Source organism: Entelurus aequoreus, linkage group LG14, assembly GCF_033978785.1.
Source record: "Entelurus aequoreus isolate RoL-2023_Sb linkage group LG14, RoL_Eaeq_v1.1, whole genome shotgun sequence".
NCBI lineage: Eukaryota > Metazoa > Chordata > Actinopteri > Syngnathiformes > Syngnathidae > Entelurus > Entelurus aequoreus.
The window spans coordinates 26,827,792-26,844,558 of record NC_084744.1 but is presented as its reverse complement, the minus strand read 5'-3'; the positions used below and the strand labels follow the sequence as shown (position 1 = coordinate 26,844,558).

General features: G+C 39.1%; 2 protein-coding genes across 2 annotated transcripts in view; both read left to right on the top strand.

Annotated features, from left to right (window-relative positions):
• LOC133664587 (oocyte zinc finger protein XlCOF6-like) overlaps window positions 1-16,767 on the top strand; it is a 335,370-nt gene that overhangs the window by 14,444 nt on the left and 304,159 nt on the right. The window contains exon 2 of the mRNA XM_062069328.1: window positions 175-429. Coding sequence (XP_061925312.1) covers window positions 175-429 — 255 coding nt within the window. The remainder of the gene's footprint in view (window positions 1-174; window positions 430-16,767) is intronic.
• On the top strand, window positions 328-8,555 carry LOC133664631 (gastrula zinc finger protein XlCGF57.1-like). The gene is made up of 3 exons (XM_062069428.1): window positions 328-429; window positions 1,649-1,791; window positions 5,872-8,555. The coding sequence occupies exons 2-3, from the start codon at window positions 1,671-1,673 to the stop codon at window positions 7,389-7,391; spliced, it is 1,641 nt and encodes a 546-aa protein (XP_061925412.1). The 5' UTR covers window positions 328-429; window positions 1,649-1,670; the 3' UTR covers window positions 7,392-8,555.

The following is a 16,767-nucleotide window of genomic DNA, read 5'->3' as shown; positions in this document are numbered from 1 at the left end:
GGCCTCACGCGGGCCGGACAGGGACGTACAAAGGGCCGGATGCGGCCCGGGGGCCGCAGAATGCCCAGGTCTGGTCTAGATCGACGCATGCGCACATAATGTAATTGTGTTAACAGTGTCAGTCCAAAACTATTTATATTCTCTCTTTATCGTATTTACTTATTTACCCAACAGATGTCCAGCAGCCCCCTCACATTAAAGAAGAAGAGGAGGATCCACAGCCACCCCACATTAAAGAGGAAGAGGAGGATCCACAGTATCCCCACATTAAAGAGGAAGAGGAGGAAGTGTGGATCACTCAAGAGGGAGAGTGTCTTCTCGGGCAGGAGGAGGATGATGTCACCAAGTTTCCACTGACTGTTGTCTCTGTGAAGACTGAAGAGCATGAAGACAAACCACCTGAGTCCTCACAGCTTCATCACAGTCCAAGTAAGCACAACATCCACATATCATTTTATTCTCAGGGCATTCAATCCATCACAACTGGACTGTTCACTTTGTCTTAGAAGACGTTTGTCCTCTCATCCAAGTAGGCTTCATCACTTCATGCTCATAGACTTCAAGTCTTAAATCTAATCACTGGAATTTAGAGGGGAACTGCACTTTTTTGGGGAATTTTTTCTATCATTCACAATCATTATAAAAGACATGACGATGGATATATATATTTTTAAAAATCACGTTCTAACTCATAAATGTAAATAAAAGTCCACTTGCAATGGAGCCAATGGGAGGTCCTCTATAACCATCCAAAAAGTGCCAACAATACTCCATTTGCATTTCGTGGCTTGAATACCAACCAAGTATTAGTGATATTGTTATTATAAGTGCTAACGCAGACAAACTATTTATAGCTTGTGTGTCTATGTTGATATCACCGGCTGGTGAGCTCCTTCCTCGCCTCGGTGCTGGTGAAAGATTATTTCAGATCATGAATCGTGCCTCTCACCTGGATAGTAGAAGGATGAGGATGTACTCTGACAAGTTGGTACCGTTTGACAGCCAATTTAGACCCGGCAATGGCGAGCGACACAAAAGCATGTTTGGCTTCACCCCCCTTTTCTGTCATTGTTTATCTAAATGGGAATATAACAAGATTATATCAGTCTGTGTCATAGTGACAGCAGGCCTTGTACAGTAGGTGATTTTTTGTTTGTTGGCTCTCATGGATTCTGTAGTGTGTAATATTCAGTGATCTTGTTAAAAAAAACGAACGTTGTGATGTTTTTGAAATGAATGCGCGAATGAGCAAAAATATGTAAATACATATATACATACGTTTTCTGACAGTCGCTTCTGGATGCGTCGTTTTGGGGGCGGTCTTATTTACGTGGCTCACCTTCGACAGCGTCTTCTCCCCGTCATCTTTCTTGTAGCGGTGTAGCGTGCGAGGACGGGAGTGGAAGAAGTGTCAAAAGATGGAGCTAACTGTTTTAATGACATTCTGACTTTACTTAAATCAACAACGGAGCAGCATCTCCTCATCCGTGGCTCACTAGTGCAACAACAACATTGGAAATGTGTCCCGTGAAAAACTGTCCGACCGGAACTCTCTAATAACTAAAGTTCCTTGGGTGAATTATGTAAACTCACTACACCGGTATGTTTTAATGCTTTACTGACAGATTTTTACACTACTTAATATTAGAACTGGCAACAGCAGAGGATGAATGTCCCATAACAAGAAGATAGAGAAAAAGAAGAAGCTTATCGACTATGGCATCGGCACGGACATACGCACATTTTCAGGACTTCTGCAGATCTCAAATACAGATCAGCAGTCACCAGAAGGTAAGAAAAGTTAGTTTTGCTATTGTGAAACAAAACGCCAGATAATATGTCTGCTAATGGGTGCCATTCTGCGATCCTTATACACACACCATAGTAATACTTGTATCACTGACTAGGGTAGCCGTAATGGGCCGACAATCCATCAAGCGGTGCGGCTTCAAAATCGTACTAAAATATTTTGACAGATTTTTGAATGCAGTGTGTAATTTTCTTTATTTTCAATGGAACATAATACGTTTTGTTGTTTAATGGTGTCATATTGCAGTCTACAGGACTACCATCTACTGGTCACACTTATCATTACACCGTGCACTAAATTAAATTGCTTCGAGTTCGGTAAGTACAACCAGAATTATTCCGTACATTAGGCGCACTGTCGAGTTTTGAGAAAATGAAAGTATTTTAAGTGCGCCTTCTAGTCCAAATATACGGTACATGAACAAAGTGAGCCTCTTGTCAGTCATTCACAAACTTTGTTTCGGCTACTTGCAATTCTCCTCCACACGTTTTCCTGTGTGCCGTAGTGTTAGCGACACTAGCTTTAATGTTGGAGATGGAACTCGTCATTTTAATACAACGCTGAATTTTAATGTACGCATTGCTTTGAAACCGTAAGAGAATCATTTTTATTCAAGTCCTCGTATCCGCTGGTAATTGATACAGGCCCCCATATAGCTGCCGGGGGAAATGCCTGTTGTATGATTCTTTCATTTTGGGCCTTTTAGAATCAGCATGGTTTTGTCCATTTGTGTCAAGAAATGAAATTAGGTCTGAAAACCTTTTGACAAGTTGACTTCATGTCCATTAGGACTTTTCAAAGTGTAGAATACCATCCGCCTTAAAACAGAATATTCTACTGTGAAAGTAAACTGGAACATTTATTTTGTGTTTATGCATGACTTCCTGTCCCACATGAGCAGATTTTAGCTCAATTGAACCGCCTTGTTGTGTCGACCACTAAATATACAAGCCAGGCAGTGGAAACTGACACATTGACTTGAAAACAAAAAACAGAACGAGTCTGTCGCCGTGGCGCCGCCATTCCACATCCAGTGGAAATCCCCGGGTACACTTACAAACGTTGCTTGGTGAGATAAATGACGAAACCATACTTGCGATTCGACCACAAGATGGCGTCATAGCAGAGACAACAATACAGAATACAGATTTAAACTGTAAACAACCTAATATTTTCTCCAAGTTTATACATCAGTAACTGACAATAAAATCACAGGGGGCGCTGGAGCCTATCCCAGCTGCACTCAGGCAGAAGGGAATTTATGGATGTATAGATTTTAGGCCATTTTGCCCACCCCTTGTAAAAAGTGGTCTTCTTTTCCTGTGAATAATGTTGTAAAGAGCAGTGTGTTTGTTTTCAGGCCAATTCATATAATAAATTGTTATTTTAAGTACAAACCCCGTTTCCATATGAGTTGGGAAATTGTGTTAGATGTAAATATAAACGGAATACAATGATTTGCAAATCCTTTTCAACCCATATTCAGTTGAATATGCTACAAAGACAACATATTTGATGTTCAAACTGATAAAAAAAAATTGTTTTTGCAAATAATCATTAACTTTAGAATTTGATGCCAGCAACACGTGACAAAGAAGTTGGGAAAGGTGGCAATAAATACTGATAAAGTTGAGGAATGCTCATCAAACACTTATTTGGAACATCCCACAGGTGAACAGGCAAATTGGGAACAGGTGGGTGCCATGATTGGGCATAAAAGTAGATTCCATGAAATGCTCAGTCATTCACAAACAAGGATGGGGCGAGGGTCACCACTTTGCATGAGCAAATTGTTGAACAGTTTAAGAAAAACCTTTCTCAACCAGCTATTGCAAGGAATTTAGGGATTTCACCATCTACGCTCCGTAATATCATCAAAGGGTTCAGAGAATCTGGAGAAATCACTGCATGTAAGCAGCTAAGCCCGTGACCTTCCATCCCTCAGGCTGTACTGCATCAACAAGCGACATCAGTGTGTAAAGGATATCACCACATGGGCTCAGGAACACTTCAGAAACCCACTGTCAGTAACTACAGTTGGTCGCTACATCTGTAAGTGCAAGTTAAAACTCTCCTATGCAAGGCGAAAACCGTTTATCAACAACACCCAGAAACGCCGTCTGCTTCGCTGGGCCTGAGCTCATCTAAGATGGACTGATACAAAGTGGAAAAGTGTTCTGTGGTCTGACGAGTCCACATTTCAAATTGTTTTTGGAAACTGTGGACGTTGTGTCCTCCGGACCAAAGAGGAAAGAACCATCCGAATTGTTATAGGCGCAAAGTTGAAAAGCCAGCATCTGTGATGGTATGGGGGTGTATTAGTGCCCAAGACATGGGTAACTTACACATCTGTGAAGGCGCCATTAATGCTGAAAGGTACATACAGGTTTTGGAGCAACATATGTTGTCATCCAAGCAACGTTACCATGGACGCCCCTGCTTATTTCAGCAAGACAATGCCAAGCCACGTGTTACATCAACGTGGCTTCATAGTAAAAGAGTGTGGGTACTACACTGGCCTGCCTGTAGTCCAGACCTGTCTCCCATTGAAAATGTGTGGCGCATTATAAAGCCTAAAATACCACAACGGAGACCCCCAGGCTGTTGAACAACTTAAGCTGCACATCAAGCAAGAATGGGAAAGAATTCCACCTGAGAAGCTTCAAAAATGTGTCTCCTCACTTCCCAAACATTTACTGAGTGTTGTTAAAAGGAAAGGCCATGTAACACAGTGGTGAACATGCCCTTTCCCAAATACTTTGGCAGGTGTTGCAGCCATGACATTCTAAGTTAAAGGCCTACTGAAAGCCACTACTACCGACCACGCAGTCTGATAGTTTATATATCAATGATGAAATCTTAACATTGCAACACATGCCAATACGGCCGGGTTAACTTATAAAGTGCCATTTTAAATTTCCCGCGAAACTTCCGGTTGAAAACGTCTATGTATGATGACGTATGCGCGTGACGTCAATGGTTGAAACGGAAGTATTGGGACACATTGTATCCAATACAAAAAGCTCTGTTTTCATCGCAAAATTCCACAGTATTCTGGACATCTGTGTTGGTGAATCTTTTGCAATTTGTTTAATGAACAATGAAGACTGCAAAAAAGAAAGATGTAGGTGGGATCGGTGTATTAGCGGCAGTGATCCCACGATAGTTAGAACACACCCTCCGGTTCCCCTTCTTAAAGAGAGGAACCACCACCCCGGTCAGCCAATCCAGAGGTACCGCCCCCGATGTCCACGCGATGCTGCAGAGTCTTGTCAACCAAGACAGCCCCACAGCATCCAGAGCCTTAAGGAACTCCGGGCGGATCTGATCTACCCCCGGGTCCTTGCCACCGAGGAGCTTTTTAACTACCTCAGCAACCTCAGCCCCAGAAATAGGAGAGCCCACCACAGATTCCCCAGGCACTGCTTCCTTATAGGAAGACGTGTTGGTGGGATTGAGGAGGTCTTCGAAGTATTCCCTCCACTGATCCACAACATCCGCAGTCGAGGTCAGCAGAACACCATCCTCACCATACACGGTGTTGATAGTGCACTGCTTCCCCTTCCTGAGGCGGCGGATGGTGGTCCAGAATCGCTTCAAAGCCGTCCGGAAGTCGTTTTCCATGGCCTCCCCGAACTCCTCCCTTGTCCGAGTTTTTGCCTCCGCGACCGCTGAAGCCGCACACCGCTTGGCCTGTAGGTACCTGTCCGCTGCCTCAGGAGTCCTATGAGCCAAAAGAACCCGATAGGACTCCTTCTTCAGCTTGACGGCATCCCTCACCGCCGGTGTCCACCAACGGGTTTTAGGATTACCGCCACGACAGGCACCAACTACCTTGCGGCCACAGCTCCAATCAGCCACCTCTTGTCTTTGTAGTGCATTCATTTGAATATGGGTTGAAAAGGATTTGCAAATCATTGTATTCCGTTTATATTTACATCTAACACAATTTCCCAACTCATATGGAAATGGGGTTTGTACATGTAAATGTACTGAGTGCCTCATGTGACCGAGCAAATCTGGACATTTCTCAAGCATGTTTGTCATTTTGTGTCCTGCAGACGTCTGTGAAGAACAACTTCTGCCTGAAAAACAGGAGTGTAGCTTCAGGATGGTGAAGGAGGATCCATCAAAGAGGAAGACCAGGCGCCACAGACCCTCTGGTGTCTCCTTTTCCTCTTTGACACAGACCCTTCCCTGTAAAAAGGAAGAGGAAGACTCACTGACACCCCACATTAAAGAGGAAGAGGAGGAACACAGCATCAGTCAGGGGGGAGATCATCTTGAAGGACTGGTGGAGTTCCCAGTGACTGGTGTCCCTGTGAAGAGTGAAGATGATGAGGTCAAAGGTGAAAGTGAGGAGAAGAGAGAGGCGGAGCCTCCAAGCAGCAGCTCAACACAACACATGACAACAGAAGCTGATGGAGACCACTGTGGAGGATCACAAGCAGACAAGCTCTTAGCTCCACTATCAGATAGTGAGGACACAACGTCACACTCTCCTGACACTGATGATGAAGACTCTAAAGATGATAAGACATGTCACACTGACAACACTCACTTGAAATGTTCTCACTGTGACAAAACCTTTAAATACCATAGTCGTCTGAAAGCACACATGAGAATACACACTGGTGAAAAACCTTTTTCTTGTTCAATCTGTGGCTTATGTTTTACAAGTAAGGACCAGTTGAAAGTGCACATGAGAAGACACACTGGAGAAAAACCTTTTGTTTGTTCAATATGTGGTAAAGGCTTTGTACAAAGTAGCAATTTGAAAGTACACATGAGAAAACACACTGGTGAAAAACCTTTTGTTTGTTCAATCTGTGGTAAAGGCTTTGTACAAAGTAACAGTTTGAAAATACACATGAGAACACACACTGGAGAAAAACTTTTGACCTGTTCAATCTGTAGTAAAGGTTTTATAGAAAGTCGCTATTTGAAAGTACACATGAGAACACACACTGGTGAAAAACCTTTTGTCTGTTCGATCTGTGGTAAAGGCTTTGTACAAAGTAACTATTTGAAAAGACACATGAGAACACACACTGGTGAAAAACCTTTTATCTGTTCAATCTGTGGTAAGGGTTTTGTACAACGTAACAATTTGAAAGAACACATGAGAACTCACACTGGTGAAAAACCTTTTTCTTGTTCAATCTGTAGCTTATCTTTTGCAAGAAAGGAATATTGGAAATTGCACATGAGAACACACATTGGTGAAAAAACGTTGTCCTGTTCAATCTGTAGTAAAGGTTTTTTAGAACGTCACAATTTGAAAGTACACATGAGAACACACACTGGTGAAAAACCTTTTATCTGTTCAATCTGTGGTAAAGGTTTTACAGAAAGTCAGAATTTGAAAAGACACATGAGAACACACACTGGTGAAAAACCTTTTTCTTGTTCAATCTGTGGCTTATCTTTTACAAGGAAGGAAATTTTGAAAGTGCACATCAGAACACACACTGGTAAAAAAACGTTGTCCTGTTCAATCTGTAGTGAAGGTTTTTTATACAGTCGCAATTTGAAAGTACACATGAGAACACACAATAGTAAAACACCTTTTTCCTGTTGAATCTGTGGTAAAGGTTTTACATACAATCAGTGTTAGAAAAGACACAAGAGAACACACACTGGTGAAAAATCACATTCTTGTTCAATCTGCAACAGAAGCTTTTGTGAACGATCAAACCTTGTAGCACACATGAGAACACACCCAAGAGAGAAAGTGTTGAGTTGCAGTGTGTGTGGTGAAAGATTCTCTTCTAAGTACCAGTGTAAGAAACACAAGTGTGCTGGTGAGAACAGCAGCAGCAAATGAAACTGCAGGATTTTAAAATAAACTGTCAAGACTTTAATTTTGACTTTCTATCAACATCAGCACATATAACATGTGTGACATTGTTGTTTGTGGAACAATGTTTTTAATATGCTTCTACATTTATAAATTATATATTTTATATTGGTGCTTTTTTCAGTCAAGTACATGCATTAATATGCAACATTGTGTACTTTTATTAAAAAAAGAACAATTTGACTGAAAAGGTGAGAGTAAACAGTGGAAGACATATTTTACATACAATAAATGTTTTATGTGTATATATATTCATCATACAATTTTAGACTTATTCATAATAGTGTTTTTTTATAGGTGTTTGAAATATTGAAGTATTACATATTTGTATTTCTAATTGTTAATAATCCGATAGATTAGCACCTTTATATGATATACATATGTACTGGTTCACATCTGAAACACTCCAGGAAGCATATTATTATTTACTTTATACATCATTTTTCTTTTATACAATTTTAAAATGTGTAACTTTATGAATCATTTGTTGGGTCTCTATACCATTTTATTAATTATCTTTATTATGCTCTTTTGTAATATGATGATTGTGTTGTGATTGTTTAATATGTATGTCCCCAGACATACAGTACATATAATGTGTGAGAAAAAGGCTATATTACAAACTTACATTTGTGGATTAAAAAAATTCCCATGGCCTCAATAAATAAACAGGAAGCCCCAGAGAATACTTTGGACTGCATGGTATGCTTTGATACACAATCCACTAAATTATTTATTCAAGTGTTTAATTGTTTGTTCTTTTTTGATGTATTGATTGATACATTTTTATTTCAAATATGCATAAAAAAAGAACAAGCCTGATCCAACACAGTGCTATAGCCTTAACAGCCATTATAACAAAATGAAAACAATGGAGAATAAAAAACGAAAACAAATGAGCATTGGACTTTCTTCCTATTTATTTCTTTTTTTTTTTACATATTTGAAAAGGAGTGAGAAGAAGTTTACACTTATTTAATCCCACCCCTTTTCTTTAAATCATACATTACTCTGAGCTAGAACTACCTGTTCACTCTATGTACAAACTTAATGAACTTGTATATACATACATTATAGATATATACATACATATGTACACTACACACATACATAGCAACACCATTACCACTAGCGATCATGGAAATGGTATCATGCCACCACAGCAACACCACTGCCTCAATGGGCAGCCCCACACTCTTCTGTAACATAAACAAGCCAATATCAAAGCCCTTCTTCATCTCTGTACCTCTGGAATACCATGTACCTATACTTCCTTTTAAACTGCTTTATGTTTGGACATTGCTTTAACTACACATTCAAACCATTCCATAATTTCACTCCACAAATTGAAATACAAAAACTTTTAATGGTCGTTCTATAACTAAGCATTTTGAAATTTAAATTCCCCCTTAAATTATAACCGCCCTCTTGTGTGCTGAACAATTTTTGAATGTTTCCTGGGAGTTTATTTATTTTGGCTTTATACATTTTTTGTGCAGTTTGATACAAAATAATATCATTAAATTTCAATATTTTTGACTGTAAGAATAGTGAGTGAGTATGGTCCAGATATCCAACCTTGTTGATGATGCGTACAGCTCTTTTCTGAATTATAGTTATTGAGTTTAATGAGCTTTTATAATTATTCCCTCTTGAACTACGCAGCTAGAGAAGCATGAGGGAAAATAAGTCGAAAGTGGAGCCATAAAAATGCTTTTAACCACAAGAAAGCTGCTCATTTATTTAATAATTGCATGTTATTTCAGGTGTGTAAAGACATTTAGTTATTTCATTTTAAACCCTCTCATTTATTTAGTTTTTCTCACCTGTGTGACAACATTTGGTTTGAGCATTGTCTTGGTTCAATTTGTGTTTGGAATCAGAGAAATACCCGCACACTTTCTGTGCATCTGGTTTTTGGAGTTGTTGGGAAGAAAAAAGTCTGTGATTTGAACCAACCTGGCGGGTGGCTTGTTCAGTCTCCTGACCGTGGCTTTCTCTCAAGGGGACTCCATCATTTTTCACAGAAATGATGCCTTAGCCTGGACATATGACACTCGCATATCTTTCATTTGTTCCCATTCCAGACAATGCTGTTGCTATTACGGCTCTTGTAACGACAGGGACATTCTTCTTGGACTGTAATATTTTGGTGTGTATGGTCTACTCTCAGGAACTGTTCCCCACTTCAGTCAGGTAAGCAATATATATATACTGTGTATGAATGTTCTCATATATCCAGGTCATTGTAATCTAAGGGCATTTAATCAATCGCAACTAGCAGGGGCGTCACTAGCTTTTAAGGACAGGGGGGCTTAGCCCCCAGGAGATGCACAGGATGCGGGAGAACATAGCGCACAAGCACAAATCTTCACAAACGGCTAACAAAGACTTAGAAATGTTTCATTGTTATTATTATTATTTCAGTGGGTTTATTTTCAATCTGTGTTCAGTACAACAACAAACATGGGTCTGCACAGTAACATTTTGTTTACAGCATCAACAAGAAACATTAATGACTTGCATGATCCTTCAAGATACACTGAAACACAATAAAAGTCGTGGCATTAGCCTCTATGTTATAGAGGCTAATGCCACCACTTTCGCTCACAATACAATAATTGGTTGTTCCTAAATATTTTGAAGTTGTACAGATTACATTTTGGGCACACATGTGTCTAAAATGGTTGTAAATTCAAGCCCTGGAAATATTACTTAATTACTTGAATTAAAGTAATATCTGGATCGGGATAATTTGGCTTATATATAATATATTTAAATATATATATTTTGGCAAGCCGTTAAGGAAATTAAATATATATGGAAGTCTGAATAGAAATGAGAAATGTTTATATATACTGTAAATAAGAAAGACTTAGTCTGCTGATCTGAAAAAGAGCCAAAGCTGTCAAAGAGCGGACCATCTTCAAAGTGCAATGCTGAAACAAATAATGCAAACAATAAAATGTAACTTCCAGGGCTTGAGATTAACGTAGTCCCGTCCTCACGGGGACATAAAAGAAATGCACGGGATGAAATTAAATGCTCCCCGGGACGATGGCTTTTAACCATTTTATTTATTTTTCTTTTTATGTATTTATTGTTTTTACATTTTATATTAAATGTCTTGGTTTTTCCTCCCTCTGGAAATCCTATGAAATGTTTAACAAGCCATCCTATAATAATACAACAGCTACTAATGCAACAATACAATAAAACAGTGGTCCCCAACCTTTTTGTAGCTGGGGACCAGTCAACGCTTGAAAATTTGTCCCACGGACCAAGGAGGGGGTGGGGGGGGGGGGGGCTTTTTATTTTATTTTTATTTTTTCATAAAGAAATACAATCATGTGGGCTTACGGACTGTATCCCTGAAGACTGTATTGATCTATATTGATATATAATGTATATATTGTGTTTTTTATGTTGATTTAATTTTTTTAAAAAAAAAACTTTTTTTTTTTTTAAATTTCTTGCACGGCCCGGTACCAATCGGTCGGTTGGGGACCACTGCAATAAAACAAATATATTTAATGATCTTGTTTTCATTATTTTAACAATAGGCTAATGTATTTTACTTCATATAGATTCTACAAGAAACACTATTTATTTGTATTTACAATTGCAGACACAAGGTTCTTGTTCTGCAGTGCTGTGTGCTAATGTGTCTCGTACACCTGCAGGACCGCAAGCAAGGTCGCAGAGAAAATGTGGACTGGATTTTGAGTGATGTGGGCATTTTCTATATGACCAAGTGGAATGGATTGGATACTGACGCACAAAAGGGGCTCTCTACCTTACACTATGAAGTGAGGGGAAAGTGAGTGAATAATGACAGGTTATATGATTATTTATTTAAACTCATATTCAGGCCACTTTATAATGAATATGTCGGCATGTATTTGTAAAAAAAAAAAAAGTTTTTTTTTTTTTTTTTTTTAACACCAAATTATTTAGGGGGTCTTAAGAACATTTTAGGGGGGCTTGAGCCCCCCTAAAATAGGCCTAACAACGCCAATGGCAACTAGACTGGTTGGTTTGTCTTAGAAGACTATTCGTCTCTGATGAGTATGTTTTAACAGTTCCTGCTCATAGACTTAGATTGGTCAGATCTAGTCTTAGACTTAGATTGGTCAGATCTAGCATCATAATAATCCCCTCAATTATTCCCAAAAATGGATTAACTCGCTGGAATATTAAGACAATATAACATACATCCATAAACGTGGACGCATATGCAAAAGTGCAATATATTTATCCGTAAAGTAATCTATTTATGTATATCTCTACCTTATTGCTCTTTTATCCTGCACTACCATGAGCTAATGCAACAAATTTTCGTTCTTATCTGTACTGTAAAGTTCAAATTTGAATGACAATAAAAAGGAAGTCTAAGTCTAGATCTAGGCTAGCGGCTAGTGCCAAAACCCTAAATATTTATACCAGTCCAGTTGCGATTGATAGAATGCCCTGAGATCAACATATATACTGTGTATTCTTCTCAGGGTCACGGGGTTGTGAGGGCTGTGACTCTGTTTTGGTTATCAAAGTAAGGCCATACAGCAGGGATATTAAACTTAATTGGTAATTGGGTTATACTTGTGTAGCGCTTTTCTACCTTCAAGATACTCAAAGCGCTTTGACACTATTTCCACATTCACCCATTCACACACTGATGGCGGGAGCCGCCATACAAGGCCCTAACCACAACCCACAAGAGCAAGGGTGAAGTGTCTTGCTCAAGGACACCACGGACGGTTGGTAGAAGATGGGGATCGAACTAGGAATCCTCAGGTTGATGGCACGGCCACTCTCCCAACCGCGCCACGCCTTAATTGTTTTGGGGCCCACATTTGCAGAAAGCTAAGAACTCAGGGGCTTCTGTCTTAGCTATTAGTCCCATTTTGTATATTCTAGAGCAGTGTTTTTCAACCACTGTGCGCTGTGAGGTACAGTCTGGTGTGCCGTGGGAGATTATGTAATTTCACCTATTAGGGAAAAAATATTTTTTGCAAACCAGTAATTATAGTCTGCAAATAGTGTGCCGTTGTTGAGTGTCGGTGCTGTCTAGAGCTCGGCAGAGTAACCGTGTAATACTCTTGCATATCAGTAGGTGGCAGCCGGTAGCTAATTGCTTTGTAGATGTCGGGAACACGTCTTGTGAGACGAACAGGGTTTGTTGTCGTATCTAATGCTTTAACCAAAAATAAACAAAAGGTGAGTGCCCCTATGAAAAGGTATTGAAGCTTAGGGAGGCTAAAACCTAACTGGCTACAAAGTAAACAAAAACAGAATGCTGGACGACAGCAAAGACTTACTGTGGAGCAAAGACGCCATCCACAATGTACATCCGAACATGACATGGCAATCAACAATGTCCCCACAAAGAAGGATAGCAACAACTTAAATGATTGCTAAAACAAAGCAGATGCGGGGAATAGCGTTTAAGGAAGACATGAAACTGCTACAGGAAAACACCAACAAAACAGGAAAAGCCACCAAAATAGGAGCGCAAGACAAGAAGTAAAACACTACACACAGGAAAACAGCTGTAGTAGAATTTCTGACCTTTGACCTATATTTCATGCCTGTCAAGAATGTACGCTCATTTAATTTCTCTTCGATTCTGTGCCATTGAATGAACCGGGTGTGGGACAAAAGTGAATATTAAGTCGTGCCAACCTGTCTACAGAATGTTTTGATTGTTTAAGTATGATTAAGGAATCCAAGGATGTTGCAAAAACAAACATGTCAAAGACCACAAGAGTGACGCACAAGAAAAAACAGTGACACACATAGAGACATAAAAATGGCAGGAGACCGGGACTCGAGAGAGATTGCTTTTTGTGAGTCCTCCGGAGGACGTTTGTGTGTCTGCATGGACAGCTCAATATGACTTGATAATGGGTAAATAAACTTTTTGTACTAAATTCACTTTTGTTGCTGTTTAAGCTTCGGACAATCCACTACACAGCAAAAAACTCCAAATAAGTCACGGCGTGATGTGACAGGTGGTGACAGTAAACCTACTTTGAGACAAGAGCTATAGTTATGCATGCTTGGTTATGGTTTAAAGTCGTATCCAACAATTGAAACAGCTTTTTACTGTCAACTGAGTTTAGTTTTTTAATGATTTCTGAAGGTGGAGTACACCCTGGACAAGATGCTCTGATAAAAACTTAATAACAAACACAAGAATGCACACACAGGAGAAAACTATTCATGTGCTCAGTTTGTAATAAAGGATTCCCTGTGAAGAAACTTTTGATAACAGACAAAATGATACACACAGGCTCAGTTTGTAATAAAAGACTCTGTGAAGAAAGTTTTGATAACAGACAAAATAATACACATTGGAGAAAAAACATTAATGTGCTCAGTTTGTAATAAAAATGCTTTGTGAAAAAACTTATGAAAACAGACCAAATAAAAAATATGTGCTCAGTTTGTAATAAAAGATTCTCGGTGAAGTAACTTTTGATAAAACACAAAAGAATACTAACTGAAGAAAAAGCATTAATGTCCTGAGTTTGCAATTAAAGACGTTCTGTGAAGAAACTTTTGATAACAGACAAAATAATACACACTGGATAAAAACCATTAATGTTCTCAGTTTGTAATAAAATATGCTCTTTTAAAAAAAGTTATGATAACAGACAAAATAATACACACTGGATAAAAACCATTAATGTTCTCAGTTTGTAATAAAATATGCTCTTTTAAAAAAAGTTATGATAACAGACAAAATAATACACACTGGATAAAAACCATTAATGTTCTCAGTTTGTAATAAAATATGCTCTTTGAAAAAAAACTTATGATAACAGACAAAATAATACACACTTGAGAAAAAACATTAACGTGCTCAGTTTGTAATAAAATATTCTCTGTGAAAAACTTTTGAAAACAAACAAAACAACGCACACTGGAGAAAAAACATTAATGTGCCCAGTTTGTAATAAAAGATGCCCTGTAAAGAAACTTTTGATAACAGACAAAATAATGCACACTGGAGAAATACCATTAATGTTCTCAGTTTGTAATAAAATATGCTCTTTGAAAAAAACTTATAACAGACAAAATAATACACACTTGAGAAAAAACATTAACGTGCTCAGTTTGTAATAAAAGATTCTCTTTGAAGAAACTTTTGATAAGAAACAAAATAATGCACACTGAAGAAAAACCATTAATGTGCTCAGTTTGTAATAAACGATGCTCTGATAAAAATGTGATAACAAACAAGAATGCACACAGGAGAAAAACATTCATGTGCTCAGTTTGTAATAAATTATTCCCTGTGAAGAAACTTTTGATAACAGAAAAACAATTACACACTGGGAAAAAAAACGATAAATGTGCTTAGTTTGTAATAAAAGACTATCTGTGAAGAAAGCTTTGATAATAGACAAAATAATACATACGGGAGAAAAACCAATACTGTGCTCAGTTTGTAAAAAAAAAATGCTTTGTGAAAAAACATATGTAAACAGACAAAATAAAAATCATGTGCTCGGTTTGTATTTAAAGATTCTCAGTGAAGAAACTTTTGATAACAGACAAAATAATACAAACTGAAGAAAACCATTAAAAATGTGCTGAGTTTGTAATTAAAGACTCTCTGTGAAGAAACTTATGATAACATACAAAATAATACACATTGGAGAAAAAACAATGTGTTCAGTTTGTAATAAAAGATTATCTGTAAAAGAAACTTTTGATAACAGACAAAAGAATACAAACTTAAGAATAACGATTAATGTGCTCAGTTTGTAATAAAAGATGATATGTGAAAAACTTGATTACAAACAAAATAATACACTCTGGAGAAAAAAACAGTAATGTGCTCAGTTTTAAATAAAAAATGCTCCGTGAAAAGACGTATGAAAACAGACAAAATAATACACATTGGAGAAAAACAATTAATGTAAATACAGACTCTCTGTGAAGAAACTTCAGATAGTGAATACAATAATACACACTGGAAAAGAGACCATAAACGTGCTCAGTTTGTAATAAAAAATATTTTCTGTGAAGAAACTTTCGATTATAACCCTTGTGTGGTGTTCATATTGTTGTTACTCAGCCAGTGTTTGTGGGTCTGATGGACCCGTTGCATTTTGTGGCTTTTAATGCCTCACAATCAAACACTTTTATGTTAAAATACTGAACAGATGTTTACCTTATCCCAAAAAACATCTGTAATGAAGTCCTTCGAGAGGCTGGTAAAAGAATATATTGTCTCCAGACTTCCCCGCACATTCAACCCATACCAGTTGCTTATCGCCCTAACCGCTCCACAGAGGACGCCATCTCCTCTGCACTCCACCTGAGCTTAGAACATCTGGAAGGAAAGGACACACACGTGCGGATGTTGTTTCTGGACTTCAGCCTCGGCGTTCAACACCATCATCCCGCAGCATTTGGTGAGCAAACTGGCCCCCCTTGGATTCAGTACCCCCCTATGCAACTGGCTGCTGGACTTCCTCACAGACAGACCCCAGTCTGTGAGAGTGGGCGACAACACCTCCAGTGCCATCTCCCTGAGCACAGGCTCCCCCCAGGGCTGCGTCCTGAGTCCGCTGCTGTTCACGTTGATGACCCATAACTGCTGCGCCAGGTCCACTACTAACCACATTGTGAAGTATGCGGACGACACAACAGTAGTGGGCCTCATCCGTGACAACAACGACATGGACTACAGGGAGGAGGTGAAACATCTGGTTGACTGGTGCAGAACCAACAACCTGGTCCTGAACGTTGACAAGACCAAGGAGATCATCGTTGACTTCAGAAAGCACCAGTCCAGCCACGCTCCACTCTTCATCACAGGCACAGCGGTGGAGATGGTAAGCAGCACACCGGAGCTCTTTTAAAAAGAGCTCAGCAGCGCATGCACTTTTTGGGTCGGATGAAAAGAGCACAGCTCCCTCCCCCCATTCTCAGCGCATTCTACAGAGGCACTATAGAGAGCCTACTGACCAACTGCATCTCTGTCAGGACTGGAGCCTGCAATGCCTCAGACTTGAAGTCTCTCCAGAGAGTGGTGAGGACGGCGGAAAAGATCATCAGGACTCCTCTTGTTCCTATTCAGGAG